At 39.4% G+C, this 21,848-nt stretch overlaps 1 protein-coding gene across 2 annotated transcripts in view; it reads right to left on the bottom strand.

The window, feature by feature from the left end:
* The window catches only part of ccdc85al (coiled-coil domain containing 85A, like), a 71,969-nt gene extending 55,210 nt beyond the window's left edge, over positions 1–16,759 (bottom strand). For both annotated transcript variants that reach the window (XM_062032595.1, XM_062032594.1), the window contains exons 1-2: positions 16,208–16,759; positions 6,690–7,764 (exon numbers count right to left, since the gene is read on the bottom strand). In XM_062032595.1, the coding sequence (XP_061888579.1) occupies positions 6,690–7,764; positions 16,208–16,456 (1,324 nt within the window). In that variant the 5' untranslated portion in view covers positions 16,457–16,759. The remainder of the gene's footprint in view (positions 1–6,689; positions 7,765–16,207) is intronic.
* Positions 16,760–21,848: the final 5,089 nt, after the last annotated feature.

Genomic DNA, 21,848 nt, shown 5'->3' on the forward strand with positions numbered 1-21,848 from the left:
GTTTACAACGAGCCGTGCCCTTTTGTTGGTGTTATGCAGTGTTTTTGGTTAGTTCCTGTCCTGCGCTTTTATTTTGGTGACTCTTCCTGTTGTGTTGGTGTTTTTTTTCGTGACCGCTTCACACATCTTTGTCACGGAGCATTTCCCCTCACCTGTTTTCTGTTTGCGATCAGTTCTATTTAAGTTGAGTGTTGAGCCACCGTTCATTGTCGGGACATTGTTTGTTGATGCTACTATCCTTGATCCTCTGATGACCATAGACCAGGGGTCCGCAACCCGCGACTCCGGAGCCGCATGCGGCTCTTTGATCACTCTGATGCGGCTCAGCTGCATACTTGCCGACCCCCCCCGATTTTTCCGGGAGGTTTCCGGATTTCAGTGCCTCTCCTGGAAATCTCCCGGGGCAAATATTCTCCGATTTTCACCCGGACAACAATATTGAGGGCGTGCAGTGATGGCACTGCCTTTAACGTCTTCTACAACATATCGACCGCGTCCGCTCTTACACCATGCTATCTGCGTGCCGACCCGGTCACATGTAGTGTGCGACCTTTGCTTACACACGTCAGTGACTGCAATGCATACTTGGTCAACAGCCATACAGGTCACACTGAGGGTTGTGATATAAACAACTTTAACACTCTTACTAATATGCGCCACATGTGAACCCACACCAAACAAGAATGACAAACACATTTCGGGAGAACATCCGCACTGTAACACAACATAAACACAACAGAACAAATACCCAGAATCCCATGCATCCCTAACTCTTCCGGGCTACATTATACACCCCCGCTACCACCAAACCCCGCACCCCCAACCCCGCCCGCCTCAACCGACGCACGAAATGGGAGGGTTGGCAAGAATGACGCTGTCAAGCGGCATTCATATAAAACTCACAGGCCGCACTAAAATTAAATTTTCATATCAAGGTGCGGGACGCGTGTCTGAGACCCCTGGTTTATACATAGCACAAAGCAAAAAAAAATTTGCATGCAGTGCTATTTCATTTTAAATTTCAAAAGACTGTTGTGGCTCCCATTGTTTTCTTTATTTTGTGAAACGGGTCAAAATGGCTCTCTGAGTGGTAAAGGTTGCCGACCCTAGCCATAGACAAACCTTTTGGACGCTTAACGCAAGTAACTCGAACTGTGTGGACGCCGGCAGCTCTACATTCCCTGTAAGTGTTTTGCATTTTGTTTTGTTTCGTCATAGCCTGTTTGGTCAGAGCACTTCTCCGTTGCGCTCGCTTTTTGTTCGTTTTATTAATAAATTCCCCTTTGTTACCATACGCTCCAACCTCTTTAATCTGCATCCCTTAAGTTCCGACAACTTCCGGCGTCTCCCATGACGCACCACTCTTCTACGCATGACACGAAGTCTTACTATTAAGGTCGGCTGCTGAGTCTTTGTCAGATCAGTGGCAACAGAGCAGTCCCAGAAGGGAAACGCTCTTGGTAGATCGACAAGTAACCAAAATACAATGTGACTCTATCGCAACTCATGCACTGTAATGACTTAGTCATGCTAGGCGGCTTAATGAAGTCCACATGGACTCGGATAAACACTATTTGCTGCACATGTTTCTCTCTGAGCTGGATTCACAAGTGCTATGCCAGTTGGCAAATCACCAGATTTGAGAGCCAATGAGTGCCCCTGTGCAATTATGTTTTACAATTAAGCATTTATACGGCAAGGCCCTTTGCAAACGGGGATGATATTTCATATTGCATTACTGTTAGGGGTCAGAACTGAAAGAACGATGACCAACATGTAAAGATGTGTGTGTCTTCGCAAGAGTGAAAATGTTGTACTAGAGCAGTGTTTTTCAACCTTTTTTGAGCCAAGGCACATTTTTTTCATTGAAAAAATACTGAGGCACACCACAAGCAATTAATCATTAAAAAACGAAACTCAATAGCCGATATTGACAATAAAAAGTTGTTCTCGCAATTGTTAGATACGAATTCAAACCATAACCAAGCATGCATTACTATAGTTCTTGTCTCAAAGTAGGTGTACTGTCACCACCTGTCACATCACGCCGTGACTTCTTTTGAGTTTTTTGGTGTTTTCCTGTGTGTAGTGTTTTAGTTCTTGTCTTGCGCTCCTATTTTGGTGTTTTTTCCTGTTTTGTTGGTATTTTCCTGTTGCAGTTTCATGTCTTCCGCACCTGCTTTGTTTTCGCAATCCAGACTATTTAAGTTGTGCGGACGCTTTCCTTCTTTGTGGGGACATTGTTGATTGTCATGTCATGTACGGATGTACTTTGTGGACGCCGTCTCCGCTCCACACACTGTAAGTCTTCGCTGTCATCCAGCATTTTGTGTTTTGTTTACTTTGCAGCCAGTTCAGTTCTAGTTTTGTTTTGCATAGCCATGCCTAAGCTTCAGTGTCTTTTCTTAGAGGCACTCGCCTTTTGTTTATTTTTGGTTTAAGCATAAGATACCTTTTTACCTGCACACTGCTTCCCGCTGTCGTCTGTATATTGTGATCATGACACGACGTGTTCCCGACATATACAAAGCAATTAGCTACCTGCTGCCACCTACTGATATGGAAGAGTATAACATGGTTACTCTGCCGAGCTCTAGACAGCACAGACACTCAACAATGGCACAATAGTTACGGATTATAGTTACTTGTGTGCAAAAAATATTTTTAACCCAATTTGGTGAAATTACATGTGGCACAGTGGTTGAAAAAACACTGTACTAGAGAATCATCTCTCATCTTTCGCTCATGTCTAACAGCAATAGTTAAAAAAAATGTAGTTTTAATGTTATTACATTAGGGCACTGAAAGAAGATAGAATAACGACACTGAAAGCAGCATAGTTTCAAATAACAGACAATAATTTCAACTGTCTTATTAGCTCATGAGGAAATAAAATAGGACTAGGATAGGATACAAATCAAAACCATTCTGCAATCACAACAGAGATGTATTACCAACTTTAAAACATAGGTTTTCAGAGTGTGGCACAGTGAGCCTCCCATGTTACAGTACACTTGGTCCCAGAAAACTGATTTTCTAATGCTTATTTTGTGGCGTTTTCTGCATTCCCTCAGATAAGGATGGGCGACATGGCCTAAAATCTATATCGCTACACATATTACAGTTTCCTGCAATAAGGATATATATCACAACATATTATTTCACATGTAAATAACGATAGAACCGTTTCAAAATGCGTTACAAAGGCTCCAAATCTGCTGCTGACGTAGGCAGTAACATATTTTGCCATTTCGAGTTGTATTATTTTCTCCGAACTATTCTTAATCTACAGTACTTGTCCATTTTTTTATAATAGCTGGTTCCGTAATCGTAACATGGTTTGCTCTACATTTCAGTGATCCCAGTTAGGGTAAAATAAAAATAAAGGTATTAAAAAATATCTGCCGGGGGTATAGGGGACCATTTTGGGTATTGAAGTTGAAGAGATTTTACCATTTTTAAGATGCTTTGGAAGGCATTCCCTATGTGGAAATTCTATAAAAATGCAAGGAAATTTACCAATGGTTTCTATCTATTAGATCTGTGGTTCCTAAACTTTTTTTCTCCATGCAAGTACCACCTAGGAAAACACTTGGCTCAGGCTCTCCGTGTACCACCATAATGACCAACAATATAACACAGTAGCGTAGTTGGGAAAGGGCGGACTTAAGCGGAGAATGTGGAGAACATTCAATTCCCATTCAAGTTGAGTGACAGAAGTGACAGCGCAAGACGGTTATGTTTGTTTATAAATGGTATATTTCGGCATCGACTTTGGCCTACAGTAGTCGGATTGTGATGACGTGTTTCGAGCCGTTATCAAAGGTTTATCAGCCTTCAATGTTAGCAATGTTCCGACAATTTTTTTAACTAATTTGAAATCTTAGAAAAACAAAAATAAGTATAAATTCAATATTTTTATTTCTGTAAAACTGATACATTTCACAATAACAGTATCAAAAATAGTGCAAACAGCTCAACTTCAACATTCAAAATAAGCAGTTGCCTTATCGGGAAGGGTTTTTTTGGTCATGTATTTACTTACACATCATTAATCTGGAGATCAAAAAAGATTGTCAAAATGCTAAGGCGCATTGGCTAAACAATTAATGTTTGAAATTGAGGATTTTGAGAAACATCACAAAATAAAATAAATGTATGCTACAATCAAAGAATTAACACACACTGACAAAATAGGAAAAAAAGGCAGTAACGGAAAAATATTAATTGATGACGAGCACATAGTAACCAAATGGGTTGAAGAGGTAACTGAGCTACATGATGATAAAACAAAGGAGAAATGGTACTGATAGAGTCAACTGATGGATATAAAATTATGAAAGAGGAAATAATAAATGCTATAAAAACAATAAGGAAAGGAAAAGCTAACGGTCCAGATAATATACAAACAGAATCACTAAAAGCTCTAAATGAACATAACACACAATTATTAACAAGACTGTGCAACATAATTTACAACAGTGGATATATACTAGCTGAATTGGGGCAATCCATTTTTCCCCCTTTGCCAAAAAAAAATAACAAAAGCACAAGATTGTGCAGATTACCGAACTATCAGCCTAATCAGTCATGTGACAAAAGTACTTCTTAAGGGTGATCCAACAAAAAATATCAACAAGAATCAATGAAGAAATAAGCCAACTACAAAATGGTTTCAGGGATCCTCAATTTAAGAATCATCTTTGAGAGAATGTTGGAGACCAATCAATATGTTAATATTTGCTGCATAACCTATACCAAAGCTTTTGATAAAATCAAACACTCCAAAATGATTGAATGTCTGTCAGAAATTGGCAGACCTACAAATAATCACACAGATGTATTCGGAACAAACAGATGTCATAGGAACTGATTGGGGAACGACCTGTCAGGCTTGTCACTGAAAGTTTGGTTATGTTTGGGTTTTCCTCTGTGTTTGTGTTTATTTCCTGTCAGCGCTTTTATTTTGGTTCCATTTCCTGCATGTGTCCCTGAGCGCTTGTTTCCCTCGCCTGTCCCTGATTGGCAGCCTGACACACCTGGTTGCAATTGCCAATCATGCTACTATTTATGCCTGCCTCGCCCTCCAGGCAGTGCTTGATGACTGTATACTTTTGCCTGTTTCCTGGTTCCTGTTTTCCCTGCATTGTGACATTAAAGTCATGTTTTCCTGCGCTACGCCTGCCATCTCTGCATCTTGGGGTTCGTCCCCAGCAGTTCCTGACAGAATCATCAAGCCAAATACGAACCCCGCGGAGATCGCAATGGCAGAGAGGCTTGACAGGATTCTGCTGCTAATGGTCGAATCGAGGAGATGTTTTGCCTCGTTTCAGGCACCCTCCCACCCATCCCTGTCATCTGTTGGCTCTCTTTGGGGACGTCTAGGATCCGTCGCGCAACCCTAACCCCCAGACTCATTGTACTCAATCACTGTAGGAAATAAAAATCGATTATTGTTGTCCTTTGACATAACTGAACTGTTAACAGGTTTGAAAAATATGTTATTTTACATTTGCCAAGCTGCTGTGCATCCCTTGAAGTCTTTAAGGCACCTCCCAGGGGAGCGCCACCCCACACTTTGGCAACCCGTGCCTCAAATGACATATGAGATAGGGACGTTGCATGTATTCTCTTTCGGCTGGAGTGTTTATTATTTCTGTGGCGCTTCATATTCCAGAGTCAAGCGCATATTTTACCTTGAGACAACCTTTAGCATCTGCCAGCTCAGTGCCACTCAGCATCCCCCCAGCCCCACCACCGGTCTCCTGAATTGATTATGAGTCACTGTGGAGTATTCGAAAAGCTGCCAATTTGGTAGGTTATTTTTTATGTTTCTTCTCAAGCTGAGTTAGTTACGATTAACAATAAATGTGTCAGGAACTGGCTGAGTTGCTTGCAGCATGACCCCAAGATGCAGAGATGGCAGGTAAAAGGCATATTGAATGAATGCAAATGAAAACTAGTGCAGCTAAGGAGTGCACAGAAAAGTCTACACGTGATGTGAAAGCAAAAACATGATCTACACACAAACCAGCTACAGTAGGTAAGGTTGTATTTTTACCTAATTCCTGTGGGAATCCTGCATGTGACTGAAGCATTAAGGAGTGGTACTATCCAGGACTAGCTGCAGTGAGCTCAAACAACCACCAGGTAGCATCATTTCTATTTCAGACTTATGAGGTCTTATCAGGTCGGAAGTGCATTCTTCACTCACGGTTAAATTGACGGATGAGGCTAAAATACAACCTTATCTACTGTAAATGGGTCGAAATGTTGTTCGCAAAAGTGAGCATAGCAGCAACACAAAACCCAACACAACGCAATGATCCAGCCCTGTTCAAAAGGACATATGAAGAAACACTCTGATTGGCAACCAAGAACAGGTGTGTCCTGATTGCCAATCATGTGTGCATGCACTCAGTGGCAGACAAGGGACGCACACAGGAAGTGGTAACAACAAATAAGACCACTGCAACGAAAACAGGAAAATATTCAACCTCAGTCCAAACAGTAATGACAGAATTATATTAGATCGGAATTAATCCACAAACCACTGTGTGATTAATCAACTTCTAACCGTTTGACAGACCTACATTATACATGTTCCTTGTTTTTCAGACAAAAACAAGGACAACCATCAACCTAATCAGTTTTATACTAAAAAAAAAATTATTTGCGTAATAACTTACCATTCATGCCGTTATAGATGCTCCGATGATGTGGTGACAGCTCGTCCCCAGCTGACCTCCTCTGTGCGTCTCTCACTGGGCTGCCATACTTCACGTGGTCGGGGCTCATACTGTATTGGTGCCTATGAGTTTCAGGACTTCCCCCTTGGGCCTTGCAGCTCTTTTCAGTGTGTTCACTGTTCCCTAAATGTGCATGGCGTGGTTCGGGGCTCTCACATCCGGTGCTGCTTATACTGCCCCTGCGGTGCCTCTGGTAGATGTCCCCACTGCCCCCCTGACCCAGGTAGTGCTGCCTCTGGCCTAAGTGAAGGTCAGAGCTATAGTGTTTAGGGTGCTGGTCCGGACTGCTTCGTACCACGTTCCTCCCGTATTTCTCCGGGCTCAGACCCCGCATGACTCGACTGTGATCAGGCACTGATATGGAGCCACAGCGGGGTCGACAGAGTTGGGGTAAAGTGTATGGGTACTCCAGGCTTGTACTCCGGTGGCGCCCAGCAGGGTGCTCAGGGCTGGACGCCTCCCTGTCCACCATTCCTCCTATGGCACTAATGCTGCTACACCTCGGTTTATGCACCAGCTCGGGACTCCCTTTTTCCCCTGCACTGCCAAGACTGCTCCCTCCAACAGCCAGATGCTTATGCTGATGGTGATCTGAGCTGTCGGCACTCCCTGCACTTGAGGTACTGCTGCCATCGCCAACATCCCTCATAAGGAGGCCTTGCCCAGGCACCAGCAGTAAACTATTTTGGCTGTCAATGGAGTTTCGCGACCCCACGCCTATCCCGGCGTTTCCGCCACTTCCTCCACTTCCACTTACTATTCCCTTTTCCTCATCCAGGAGGAGACAGAGTTCCTTCAGCTCCAGGTTCTCACGCATAACCTCTTCCTGCCGCAGCTCTAGTTCTTTGAGTTTTTGGAGATAAAGGGTCACCTCTTTGCGCATAATGCTCGAGCTGTAACGACCTAGACGCTGCCACTCCCTGGACACACGCTTTCCTTTCTGGCGGTCGTCATCGAGGAAGCAGCATAAGTCCCGCAGCTCACGGTTGTCTTCCTGCAGCTTCTGATTGATGTCCTGACAAGGAGAAAGAGAAACATGAGGGGAAGAAAGATTCATTGGCGTGACCTTTCGGCCCAAGGACTGGCAACATTGTTAATGCTGATGAGGGCCAGAAGACAATGCAAATGTGCTTGTGTTTTGATACATTGCTAAATGGTTTGCCAGTGTTAATTGGATTCCAAAGGACAGCAGTGGGTTCCAATGTAATTCCGTTGTGTTGTTATTTCATAGACATTCATATTGAAATGAAACCCTGATCCTCTCAGCTATCTCTGACTCATTGTGTGAATTTCATTACTACCAGTACATCAGAAATCTCTGCAATGGCCTAACCCTAAAGTACGATTGTATAGTGCCTCCAGGATTTCGCTGGCTTTTATTGTGACAGTTGAGAGAGAAAAAGAAGGAACTTATTGACTACAACGTCGGACTACAAAGGCAGACTCGCACAAAGCTCTTCGGGTAAAACTTTACCATATATGGAGATATCCGCTGACGTCACAACTGTGAAAAAAACGTCAGACATGGGGCAAATTCCGAAAAGCTCGTTTGGAGGAAGTATGACGGAAGGCAAGATTGTTTTATAAATATCTCCGCCATACCTCCATGGTTTAATTTCAAATTTTCGAGACCCCAAGTACACATAACATGTACCAATAAGTAAGAAAAGTTGGTTTCGCAAAATATGTCTCCTTTTGAACTAAATAAATTAGTACATTGAGTTATTAGCTTAAATCCATTCCATATTTTTAATGTCACATACTTATATATTAAAGGTAATAAGTGTTGTACGTGCATACAAATGTTTGGTTATCAGGATATTGTTTTAGCTGTTTGCAAACGCACCAAATAATTGAATTTTAATATATTTGATTACAAAAATAAATGTAATGTTCTCTATCGCCGACAATATGTCTTATTCTCACTTTTTTGTTGTTAGTTGCGTCCTAAAATTTCTGAATTTGCGGCAGTGTTTTCAGAAAATTGCAGGAAAAGTTGCAATATTTTTAGGCTTATTTGTTGTCCATTAATCAATGTTTTGGATGGTCCTTGTAACAGTAACCTCAAAAAACACAGAATACATTTTTGAAAAACAAATACTGTATTAATGTCTTACTTGTTTTATACAGTACTAGGGCTGCAACTAACGACTATTTTTATAGTCGACTACTACGACTGGTCATTGACTATCTTAACGATTAGTCGACTAATAGGGTAATAAAGCGCACACATAATCATTGTCTCTAAATTAGCCATCAACTTTTGAATTCAGCCTGAGTTATTTTGACCTTTCAAAAGAATTTGATACGGTCGACCATATCATTTTGGCAGACAGACTGCACAGGATTGGCCTATCTCAGCATGCTGTAAAGTAGTTGTCTAACTACTTGTCCGATAGAACCCAATGCGTCCAGTTTGCTGGTCCCCCTCACTCTTTTGTAAATAATTTCTGTGCTAATGTGTCGGATGCTGCATTCCATTTGTATGCAGATGGCGCGGTCATATATTGTTCATAGCGCAAACCTTTGAGCTCCTGCAGTCTGCTTTTAATGTTGCTCAGTCCCAGCTGACTCAGCTGAAACTAGTACTAAATGCAGAGAAATCTGAGGTGATGTTATCTTCAAGTGGCGAAAATATAAACTGCTCATAAGGTTGAACTTGAAATGGTCACGGCATGTAAGTATTTGGGGATTGCTATTGATGAAAATGTGTCTTTTAAATCGCATATACAAAAACTTAAAACTTAGAAACAAGTCCTGTTTTTCCTTTATTATTATGACCACTTTAATGCCTTTGCTAGATTATGGAGACTTGCTTTTTATGAATGCACCCAACACTTATTTGAAAACAAACGGGATACTGTATATATGGCTGTGCCTTACGTTTTATTACTGGTTTTGGCAACCTTGTCCACCATTGCACCTTGTATGCAAAAGGATACATAGTTGTATCACATTATACTCAACCTCCTTGGTATCGTGCAAACCTTCCCCTTTATTCTGTGCAGCAATTTAACTCTCTTTCTTGCACTTCCTAATTCCTATATCCTTGAGTCATTTCCATTGTCATTACTAGGATTGGCTGGGTGTGGAGGTGACAATGTCTCAGAGAAAGACAAATGATTCCCATGTGATACTAACCAAGGCTGGGTTTCTGCTTTAACTCTAAAACACACAGTACAGGAATTTTGAAGAACAAAAAAGAAAGACTGGAATTCTATTGCTATATAGATTAATTTTCCATGAAAATGTGACCACATCTTATTTAGAAGAGTGAATACATGTGCCCAAAAATCTGGCTAGTATTGTATATTTAACCACAATTTTCATATGATTTGCTATCAATGTTGTGTTTGTAAAGCCACAGTAAGGCCAAGAAGTACTTGGACAGTTTTTTGGGTTTTTTTTTTTATGGTTGTGCCTTTACAGTATACACCCCTACAATGGATTTAAAATAAATAACTAAATGAAAGTATAGTTGTTTCGCTTCAATTAAAGAGTTTTGAAAATAATATGGCTTTTACCATTTAGGAATTACTGTTGGGTATGGTTATGGTTTTAATCTATTTCGAATTCCCAGTTCCTCATTACAACGTGTCCGAAAAGGAGCACAACACATTGGTTAGTTCACTTCCTGTGCTCAATTTGCAACACAATCAAATTCAATACATGCATTAATAAATAAGTAATCTAAGTTGTCATGTATAAATGGTTGTTTATAAATTGTGATTCACGTAATGAAATGAATAAAATAATCTCATTTTTCAATAAGGTTTAGGATGTTTATTAGGATTTTTCTTCCTTGTACTTTGTAAACACTGAGTTTGAATAGTTTCTTGAAGGGGTCATATTACATATTTTTTTCTACAGTTAAAACACTTTGTTGTGGTCTACATAACATGTAATGGAGGTTCTTTGGTCACAGTTTTGCATAGATTTTGCTTTACAGACCATCTTAAAACCACATTTTTACCGTTTTTTGGGGATGTGCCATTTTTCTTATTATTATTTCTTATTTGTGTGCCTCCACTTTAACTGCGTCTTCTCCCCTTCAGCCATGTTTTAGTTTTAGCGCTTCCATATGGAGTCTACTGACAGATAAAGGGTCAAACTATACGCTACTTGCCAGTCTGCCCCACAACAAGAGGATAGAGAAAAAGAAAGGAACTTATTGGCGACAACGTCGGACAACAAAGGCAGACTCGCACAAAGCTCTTCAGGTAAAACTTGACCATATATGGAGATATCCTCTGACGTCAAAACTGGGAAAATAAACTTCACAGATGGGGAAAATTCTGTACAGCTAGTTTAGAGGAAGTATGACGGAAGGCAAGATTGTTTTATAAATATCTTCGCCATGCCTCCATGGTCTAATTTCCAATTTTCGAGACTCCAAATACACATAACAGGTACCAATAGGTAAGAAAATTTGATTTTAAACATAAAGTTAAAGTGCCAATGATTGTCACACACACACTAGGTGCGGTGAAGTCAGTGTTTCCCACACATTCATTTATTTGTGGCGGCCCGCCACGAAAGAATTACGTCCGCCACAAATAAAATAAAATAAAAATAAAATTTAAATTTAAATATTTTTATTTTTTTATTTTTTTGTCCTGTCCAGCTTCTCAGGCAAATTATATAGTTGATGTAGATGTCCATATAGGCTGTTCAGATTTACTTTACAAAAGAGAAGTGTAGGATACTTCTCTTGTTGCCTTATTTGTATTTGACCACTACTGTTTTCTGTTTATTTGTAACTGACTGTGGCAGGACACCTCTGCCTCTGTTTCACTTTATGTTGCTGGTAAATAATATGGTTGTAGTAGTAGGCTAAAGTTAAATTATTTAGTATGCACTAATTAAAGGGGCAGAGCTTTGAGACATTTTAGCTTTTATATTTTATAAGATATATTTTTTGTAAGAACCACAATTAATAAATATATTTCAGTGAATAACTTCTTGTTCAAATCTGTATATAAATATGTACATAAAGTGTTGTAATTATATTGTAAAATGGATGGATGGACGTTTAAAACAAAACTGTTATTATTAATTAGTAAGTATACATTTTTTGAGCCTTTTTAGAGAAAATCATATCATTGTAGTAAATTATGCAAATTACTCGATGATGTCATGTGACCACGCCCATAGCCACGCCCCTGCCACAGGTATCTTGGCAGTTTATGGGAAACACTGGAAGTTATCCTCTGCATTTGACCCATCCCCACAGGGGAGCAGTGAGCAGCAGCGGTGGCCGTGCCCGGGAATCATTTGGTGATTGGTTTTGCAAAATATGTCTCCTTTCTAACTAAATAAATTAGTACATTGTTTGAGTTTTTAGCCTAATCCATTCCATATTTTTAATTCCACATATTAAAAAAAAATATTCCACACTTTGCAAATGCACCAAATAATTTAATTGTAATATATTTGATTACAAAAATAAATGTAATGTTCTCTATCTATGTCTTATTCTCATTTTTTTGTTGTTAGTAAATAAAGCGTACTTTTGAAGTAATTTTGCCATATTTTTACAAAATAACTCAGATATAGTAACACTAGCAAGCAGTAGAGAATATGGAGTGATTATTGGTCCTGAACATATTTTGCTTTATTCATTATTTGAGTATTTCTTACCACCTTATGTTGTATATTTATTTTGTTAGTTTTCCAGTTCATTTCATCATCCATTTTACATCTTGAAGTGGATTAATTTTACTCTGTCAGGGTGTACTGCATAAATTTGTATTTGTGTTTGACTTTCTCTCCTACTGTTTCAAAATATCATGATTTTAGTTTTACTGCTAGTCAAATATAGTCTGTTTTTGTCAAACCACTGTGTATTTCTATAATAAAAAAAATTTGTATGAGTACAGGTACATTACGCAGGTAGTCATTTCATTTTCCGTGGCTCAACCAACATTATTGCCAAATTGTATGCATCATGTTTAATACTCGGAAATTAATTATATGCATGGGCTTTATTGACCGCAAATAATTTTCAAGTATTAAAATGATGGTTATAGTTACAGTGTGTGTTTGGACACTCTCAACCTGTAGCTGTAATTCCTGAATGGTAAATGCCATATTTTTGGAAGAAAGTGAGTGTGATGACAGCGCTGAGAAGAAGTGGATGATATTCATTGAATTAAAAAAATAAATAATCAAAAACATGACTGAGCATGTTGCCAAGTTGGCGACAATTTGAGCGTATCACTGCTAGTCTGCACCATACTAAGCAAAATAATTCTAACACCAGCAAAGAAACTTAAAGTTGGATCTATATGCCAGATGTTTATCCCTGAAAATATGGTAAAGCTGATGATGGTGTGTTTGATGGAGAAGCAACTGGAACGAGATACCATAGAAGTCCACTTTCCAAGGTAAATGATGTACATTAATATTGCATTATTTCTGAAAACTACTGTAGTTGTTAGTAGTGTAACTCGTCTGGTTCAACCTTTGCTTTTTCTGTCCTGCCCAGGACTTGAACCTGGGTCGCTGGCATGACAGACGAGTGTGCTGGCTACCGAGCTAAAAGCAGGAGCTACCACCCCAATAGCCAGCACTACTCTTGATTTCGTCAGGGAGTGAGATTTACGAATGTACACATGGCCAAGCTACACTGGCCTCTGTTACACTACTAGTGCATTCTATTGCAGTGTTTCTTAACCATAGGGCTTGGGCCTATTGTTGGCCCGCTAGCGCCCCGTAAAGGGTATCTGTTTCGCAGCTCTGGTCCGTATGAGCCTCAAAGGTACTCAGTTGTGATGCACTTTTCCACCACTTGTGGCATTAATGACAATATCAAACAAACTAACAAAGCCTGGAGCTAAAGTCATAGAGACGTTTGTTAAGCGCAAAAATTATGACTACAGTGGTGAAGCTGTTTCTTTGAATTTGCACTTTAATTTTTTTGACAGTTTAGTTGAGAAACATTTTCAGTATTATTTTAGTTTATTTTTAGCGCAACATAATTGTATGTATATTTATTTTTCATCAGTTGTTTATGAGTTCCCTATTACGCAGTATATTTGGTTAGTACTTATGTTTTCTAATCAGCCTGACCTAAGCCTAAGGTCAGTGTCAGTTTCAGTTTTAGTTTCAGTTTATTTCGAACATGCATACAATACATTGTAATTCATCACATATTTACAGTTGTTTCATTATCAAACATTTTTTCCCTCCATGTCCCTTTGGTACCGGTACTGGTACCAAAATATTGGTATCGTGTGTCCTGTCATGATGAAAAAGTGTACAAATTTCTTGTGAGACGTGATATGTTTTTGAGTGTACTGTTCACCCACATTGTTTTGGTTTGAGTATTTTTCATGTACACATTGTATAAAAGTGGCCCTCGCGTCCTTGAATTTTTCCTCTACGTGGCCCTCGCTGGAAAATGTTTGGACACCTCTATGTTAGGCCAATACTAGAATACAAGTCAATAAACTTCTCCCGCGGATGATGGGTAGGCTCCTCCATCACTTTGTCTGTTTTACTTCCGGTTCACTGACATAGGAAAAAAAAACTTTTTGGGAGATCTCGCGAAACATTTTTTTCCTCCATGTCCCTTCAGGCCAGGGGTGTCAAACTCCTTTTCATCGAGGGCCACATTGCAGTTATGGCTGCCATCAGAGGGCCGCTTGTAAAAATGAATAATATGAGTTTCTCCATGCATTTGTCATATATATTTTTTACGCACACTGTAAAAAGAAAATGTAGACTGTAAACTGACACCTCACTCACAATAATTGTACCTTTTTTTTTTTTAAATAAAACTGTTTGGGTTTTTTTACGGACAAAATTGCCAGAATTTTACTGTAAAATTGATGGTGGTTTTTACAAAACATTACCGTAAATTGAAAAGCAGTACCACTGTGTTTTCTAATTCTTGCAACTGAGCTGCCAGTTTTTCACAGTAAAAAAAAAAAAGTGGTACCATTTTTTTACGTAATGCATCGTAAAAATAACGGTAGATTTTACGTTAAAAAACAGTGCTATTTTTTAATTTTTTATTTAAAGTATCGTGCTGTAAAAAACGCTGTCAATGTGGCCGTAAAATCTATTGTCATTTTATGGTGTACAATTTGATGGATAACTTAGCTTTAACATCATAAGTCAAACAGATATGTAACTATTTATTTTTACTTTAGCAAAATAATTGTTCGGAAAATGTATTAATAATATTTGTTGCAAATTTCATGCATTGGGTATACTTTTTTCTGTCAAAATGGGAAAAAAGCAAATACATTTAGTAAGAGCATATGAGGCACTTTATTGACGCATACGATTTCTAAGGCAGTGTTTTTCAACCACTGTGCCGCGGCACAGTGTGCCGTGAGATACAGTATGGTGTGCCGTGGGAGATTATCTAATTTCACCTATTTGGGTTGAAAATATTTTTTGCAAACCAGTAATTATAGTCTGCAAATGATGTGTTGTTGTTGAGTGTCGGTGCTGTCTAGAGCTCGGCAGACTAACCGTGTAATACTCTTCCATATCAGTAGGTGGCGGCCAGTAGCTAATTGCTTTGTAGATGTCAGAAACAGCGGGAGGCAGTGTGCAGGTAAAAAGGTGTCTAAAGCTTAAACCAAAAATTAAAAAAAAGGTGAGTGCCCCTAAGAAAAGGCATTGAAGCGTAGGGAAGGCTATGCACTGAACTGGCTACAAAGTAAACAAAAACAGAATGCTGGACGACAGCAAAGACTTACTGTGGAGCAAAGGCAATGTACATCCGAACATGACATGACAATCAACAATGTCCCCACAAAGACGGATACAAACAACTGTAATATTCTTGATTGCTAAAACAAAGTAGAAGCGGGAAATATTGCTTAAAGGAAGACATGAAATTGCTACAGGAAAATACCAAAAAAAGAGAAAAAGCCACCAAAATAGGAGCGCAAGACAACAACTAAAACACTACACACAGGAAAACAGCAAAAACCTCAAAATAAGTCAGGGTGTGCTGTGACAGGTGGTGACAGTACACCTACTTTGAGACAAGAGCTATAGTGATGCATGCTTGGTTTATGCTTTAAAGTCATATCCAACAATTGCGACAACAACTTTTTACTGTCAACTTTTTTTTTGTTTTTTAATGATTCCCGCTGGTGGTGTGCGTTGAAAAAATGCGCCTTGGCCGAAAAAAGGTTGAAAAACACTGTTCTAAGGGGTTCGTGGGCCATATAAAACGATGTGGCGGGCCAGATCTGGCCCCCCGGGCCTTGAGTTTGACACCTGTGCTTTTAGGGGCTCTGTAAAAAAGTACCGAAAAGTACCGAAAAGTATCGAAATAATTTTAGTACCGGTACCAAAATATCGTTATCGTTCCAACACTAGCCCATACACAATTGCATATATTGAGCATCTCCTCCAGCTGACACCATGTTTATCTGCTTCCACTCTCAGGTGCCTTCCTCCACACCTGCACCACGTGATCCTGCAGCCCTCACCTTCAAGCCCCGGATCTCGTTCAAGTGCAACTGCAGGCTGCGGTTGACCTCGCGGATGAGATTCCCGTGGTCCAGGATGACGCTCATCTTGTCCGCCTCGGAGCGCCGCAGCCGCCGCACCAGGTCCTCCTTGGTCCACTTCAGCAGGTCCTCGTCGGACAAGCCGGTGACGTCATCCGCCGGACTGTCGGTTTTGGCAATGGACAGCTGCACCTGCGGCTGGGACGGAGGCGGAGTGGCTTTCTCCATTGGCACCAAAAAAAAAGGGCGGAAAATACTCGAGAGGCTCGTCGGCACGCACTGCTCCCGGTTACCGGCTAAAGATCCGCAGCATAGTTGTTGGCCTTAGCCGACATTTGTGCATGAGCAACAGCTGACGGTGCCGGCTGGATGCTGGAAAGGTAGGAGGGATGCTCCCCGTGTCACTGCAACATCCTCACCGCCGCGATGTCGAGCCGGCTAACTCTCTTCCTCTTTCCCCCAAAAGTGTCGAACAGTCGACGAACAAACCGTCAGTGTGAGGTGTGACAAACTGTGCCTCATAAAAAAAGGGGGGGGGGGGGGGACAGGAAAGCGGCGAGTCCTCAACGAACGCAAGTGGATAGCATTGTCTCGCTGGAGAGATGGGCGGTACATGAACGAGTCGTTTGAATAGACCGAGTTTTCTCAACCGAGTCACAAATATCTTTGTCCACTTACTGCTACTCCTAGGCGAGTTTAAAAAGAAAACCAGGTGTCGTTTTAAGCCTTGATATAACGCGAGGGATCCCTCCTTACATACTCTTTGTGGAGTGACCCGAGTACCAATTCACCCGAGTTAGTAAAGTGAATCGAGTCAGTTGGCTTTTTCCCTCCGAACCGGTCTTTGCAGCTCTCTTCCTCGGGGGATGCTGGGTACCTATCAACGAACATAATGCGTAGTTGCGGCGCCATCAAGCGGTCAAACCGGTCCAGCTTTCAGTATTGTCTTGTGTAATAATTGGTGTTTGCAGCATTTTTATTTTGCGTTTGTTCAGTTCAGTTTCAGTTTATTTCGAACATGCATGCGATACAATGGAATGCATCACACAATTCCAGTTGTTTCATTACAGCACGTCCGAAAAGGAGTAGGAAGAAGCAGAGCTCATTTAATCCTACCCCTTTTAATGCCATAGCAATTTTATCCAATTTCCTTGTTCTCTGTAACAGAACAGTGAACAAATAAATAATAAATACATAATATACTATAGTAAGCAAACACATAAATAATCTTTGTCTCCATTTTTTTAATAAGGGTTCAAGATGTTCATCATAATTCTTGTTCTGTGTACTTTGTGAAGACTTGTAGTTTGTACAGTCTCTTAAACTGAATCATATTGGTGCTTTGTTTGATTTCTTTGGTTAATCCATTCCATAATTGAATTCCACATACTGATGTACTAAAGGTTTTAAGTGTTGTACGTGCTTACAAATGTTTTAAATGAGATTTTCCTTTAAGGTTATATTTCTCCTCTTTTGTTGAGAAGAACTGTTGTAAATTCTTGGGTAGCAGGTTATAGTTTGCTTTGTAATAATAATAATGGATTAGATTGTATATCGCACTTTTCTATTATTGGATACTTAAAGCGCTCACAGAGAAGTGGGAACCCATCATTCATTCACACCTGGTGGTGGTAAGCAACATTTGTAGCCAATACGCCACTATGCCATACCGCCCCGCTTTGTACATCATTTTAGCTGTTTGCAAATGCACCAAATCGTTGCATTTCATGAATTGTGATTTAATAAATAAAGGGTTTGTATGTTCTCTATATCCAACATTATGTATTATTCTAATTGATCTTTTTTGTAACACAGTTAGTGAATGAAGCGCACATTTGAAGTTGTTTCCCCATATTTCCGCACAATAACTCAGATATGGTAACACTAGTGAGCAGTAAAGAATATGAAGTGATTTTTGGTCTAGAACACGTTTTGCTTTATTCATTATTGACGTGTTTCTTGCTACTTTATGTTGTATGTTTTTTACATGAGATTTCCAATTCATTTTATCATCTATTATTACACCCAAAAATGTGTTTTCTTTTACCCTTTCAATATTTACTTTGTCTATTTGTATTTGTGTTTGACTTTCTCCTCTACTGTTACAAAATAGCATTATTTTAGTTTTACTGAAATTCAAACATAGTCTGTTTGTTTGTTTTTTATCGTGCAGTGTTTGTTATGTATGAGCATTTAAAATTTGCTGTATTCATTTTATTAAATCTGCACCGCAGGTTAGAAAAAATAATATATTCTGATTCTAAAGACTTGGGAGAGGAATTAAGGCAGTAAGTCTACCAGAGAACACATACTATGGGAGCAAGATAACAAGTCTAGGACAACATAAATGCACTTCAAATAACTAATTGTGCGAATGCTCCAAAGCATTCACACATATGGTTTTTTACACCAGTGGTTCGCAACCTTTTTTCAGTGATGTACCCCCTGTGAACATTTTTTTAATTCAAGTACCCCCTAATCAGAGCAAAGCATTTTTGGTTGAAAAAAAAAGAGATAAAGAAGTAAAATACAGCACTATGTCATCAGTTTCTGATTTATTAAATTGTATAACAGTGCAAAATATTGCTCATTTGTTGTGGTCTTTCTTGAACTATTTGGAAAAAATATATAAAAATAACTAAAAACCTGGTAAAATAAACAAGTGATTCAATTATAAATAAAGATTTCTACACATAGAAGTAATCATCAACTTTAAGTGCCCTCTTTGGGGATTGTAATAGAGATCCATCTGGATTCATGAACTTAATTCTAAACATTTCTTCACAAAAAAAGAAATCTTTAACATCAATATTTATTGAACGTGTCCACAAAAAATCTAGCTGAATATTGCATTGTTGCATTTCTTTTCACAGTTCTTTTTGACAGACATTTAAAAAAAATCTCACGTACCCCTTGGCATACCTTCAAGTACCCCCAGGGGTACGCGTACCCCCATTTGAGAACCACTGTTCTACACCAAAATTCATCTATTTATTATTATTAAACTTCTTCTTCTTCTCCAGATTTTGGTGCCCTCTACCTTCCACATTTTTCACCCGAATCAAACCGTTACAACTTCAAACTGTTCAGGCTATTCGGGAATCGCGGGCTTTCCCTTGACAAATTCCCAAAATTCCCAGATTTCCCAGAATTCCAAGTTTTCCGGGACATTTTTCCCATTGAAAATTAAGTGGCCATTTTTCAAACTTCCAACATTTCCACATTTTTCAACCGATTCAAACCGTTCTACCTTCAACACATTCCAACATCCTTGAAATTCAAACTACCTTTTTTCCAGGTTCAAAAAAATTCTAGGTTTTTCCAGAATTCCTGGTTTTCCAAAGCCCTATGTCCACCCTTTTTTCTGGCGACTACTCCTTCCACATTTTTCAACGCATTTCAACCGTTCCACCGTTAAAACATTCCTCTAAATCAGGAAAAATTCCCGGTATTTCCCGAAATTCCAGGAATTCCGTAATACCATATCCCAATTCAACATGTTACTACTTCAACATTTCGCGACCAATTTGAAAAATTCCAACACCAACCATTTCAACTCATTCAGACCATTCAAGTTTTGTTTACCATTTTCAAAAAAATCCCCGCTTTTCCCGAAATTCCCACATTTTTGGGCAATTTCCATTGAAATCAATGGGACATTCTTCAAAATTCCACAACTCCCACAGTTTTCATCTGATTCAAACTGTTCAGCCTATTCGGGAATCGCGGGCTTTCCCTTAACAAATTCCCAAAATTACCAGATTTCCCAGAATTCCAGGTTTTCCGGGACATTTTTCCCATTCAAAATGAATTGGCCATTTTTCAAACTTCAACCATTTGCACATTTTTCAACCGATTCAAACCATTCCACCTTCAACACGTTCCAACATCCCGGAAATTGAAACTACCTTTTTACCAAGTCCAAAAAAATTCCAGAATTCCTGGTTTTCCAAAGCCCTATTTCCACCCTTTTTTCTGGCGACTACTCCTTCCACATTTTTCAACACATTTCAACCGTTCCGCTGTTAAAACATTCCTCTTAATCAGGACAAACAACAACATTGTTTTTTGAACAGGAAACATTTCCGGTATTCCCCGAAATTCCAGGAATACCGTAATACCATTTCTCAATTTAACATGTTAGAACTTCAACATTTCTCGACGGATTTGAAAAAAGTCTAACAACAACCATTTCAACTCATTCAGACCATTTACCGGTAGTTTTTTTTGTTTTTTGTTTTTTCAAAAAAATTCCCGCTTTTTCCGAAATTTCCAAATTTTGGGGAAATTCCCATTGAAATCAATGGGACATTCTTCAAAGTTCCACAACTCCCACATATTTCATCCGATTCAAACTGTTCCAACTTCAAAATATTCAACCGGTTTGGGAATTGTGTGCTCTACTTCAACATTTCTAAAAAAAAAATCAAAAAATTCCAGGATCTCAGTTCAACTTCAGCATTGGAGCATTCACACGCAATTCCTTCAGGAATTGCCTCATCTAGTTAATGAATGAAGTCAATGTTGGTGGCATAAAATGTTGTGGAAAAACATGCTTTACTTCCAATAAAAGGAGAAATGAGGCAGTAGTAATAATGCAATACCTCCTGGTACCCTAGCACCTCCAAATCCCTCAAATCTAGACTTCAAACATCACAAGCTAGTCAGATTACTTCTAGACCTCCACCCCAGATCACACGTCACTCCTACCCACTTCTCCAAAGTGGGCTGGCTCAGGGTGGAGGACAGAGTAAAACAACTTGCACTGAGCCTAGTCTATAAAATCCGCTACACCTCCCTGATACCGAAGTACATGTCAAACTACTTCCTTAACGTAAATGACCGCCATAACCACAACACCAGAGGGAGCTCCACTAACCACGTTAAACCCAGATTCCGAACTAACAAAGGTCTTTAACTCATTCTCTTTCTATGCCACATCAATGTGGAATGCACTCCCAACAGGTGTAAAAGAAAGGGCATCTCTATCCTCCTTCAAAACCGCACTAAAAGAACACCTCCAGGCAACTACAACCCTAAACTAACACCCTCCCTTCCACATGATACCTCTTCGGATTGTAAATAATCAAATGTAGACACTTTTTCTCATACTTTCTGATCTCTCTCTCTCTCTATGACCACTACTTGCTGTACATATCCTACCAAGTCAGTCCTACACTGTTTCAATGTCCATTTCTCTGATGATGCAATCGTTGATGCTGATTGTTGATGACTGAAATGTTGATACCAACCAAACCTAACCCCCCTCCCCCTCCCCCTCCATACCCCACACCCCACACCCCGTATTGTAAATAATGTAAATAATTCAATGTATATACTCTGATGATTATCTTGTGTGATGACTGTATTATGATGTTAGTATTATATTTGATAATATATATCTGCATCATGAATCAATTTAAGTGGACCCCGACTTAAACAAGTTGAAAAACTTATTCGGGTGTTACCATTTAGTGGTCAATTGTACGGAATATGTACTTCACTGTGCAACCTACTAATAAAAGTTTCAACCAATCAATCACACAAATATGCTGACATATAACGATATCGTAACAAGACTAATCACTATTAATGAAATGTAGTTATCATAACTAAAATA

Source organism: Entelurus aequoreus, linkage group LG22, assembly GCF_033978785.1.
Source record: "Entelurus aequoreus isolate RoL-2023_Sb linkage group LG22, RoL_Eaeq_v1.1, whole genome shotgun sequence".
In the NCBI taxonomy this organism is placed as follows: Eukaryota; Metazoa; Chordata; class Actinopteri; order Syngnathiformes; family Syngnathidae; genus Entelurus; species Entelurus aequoreus.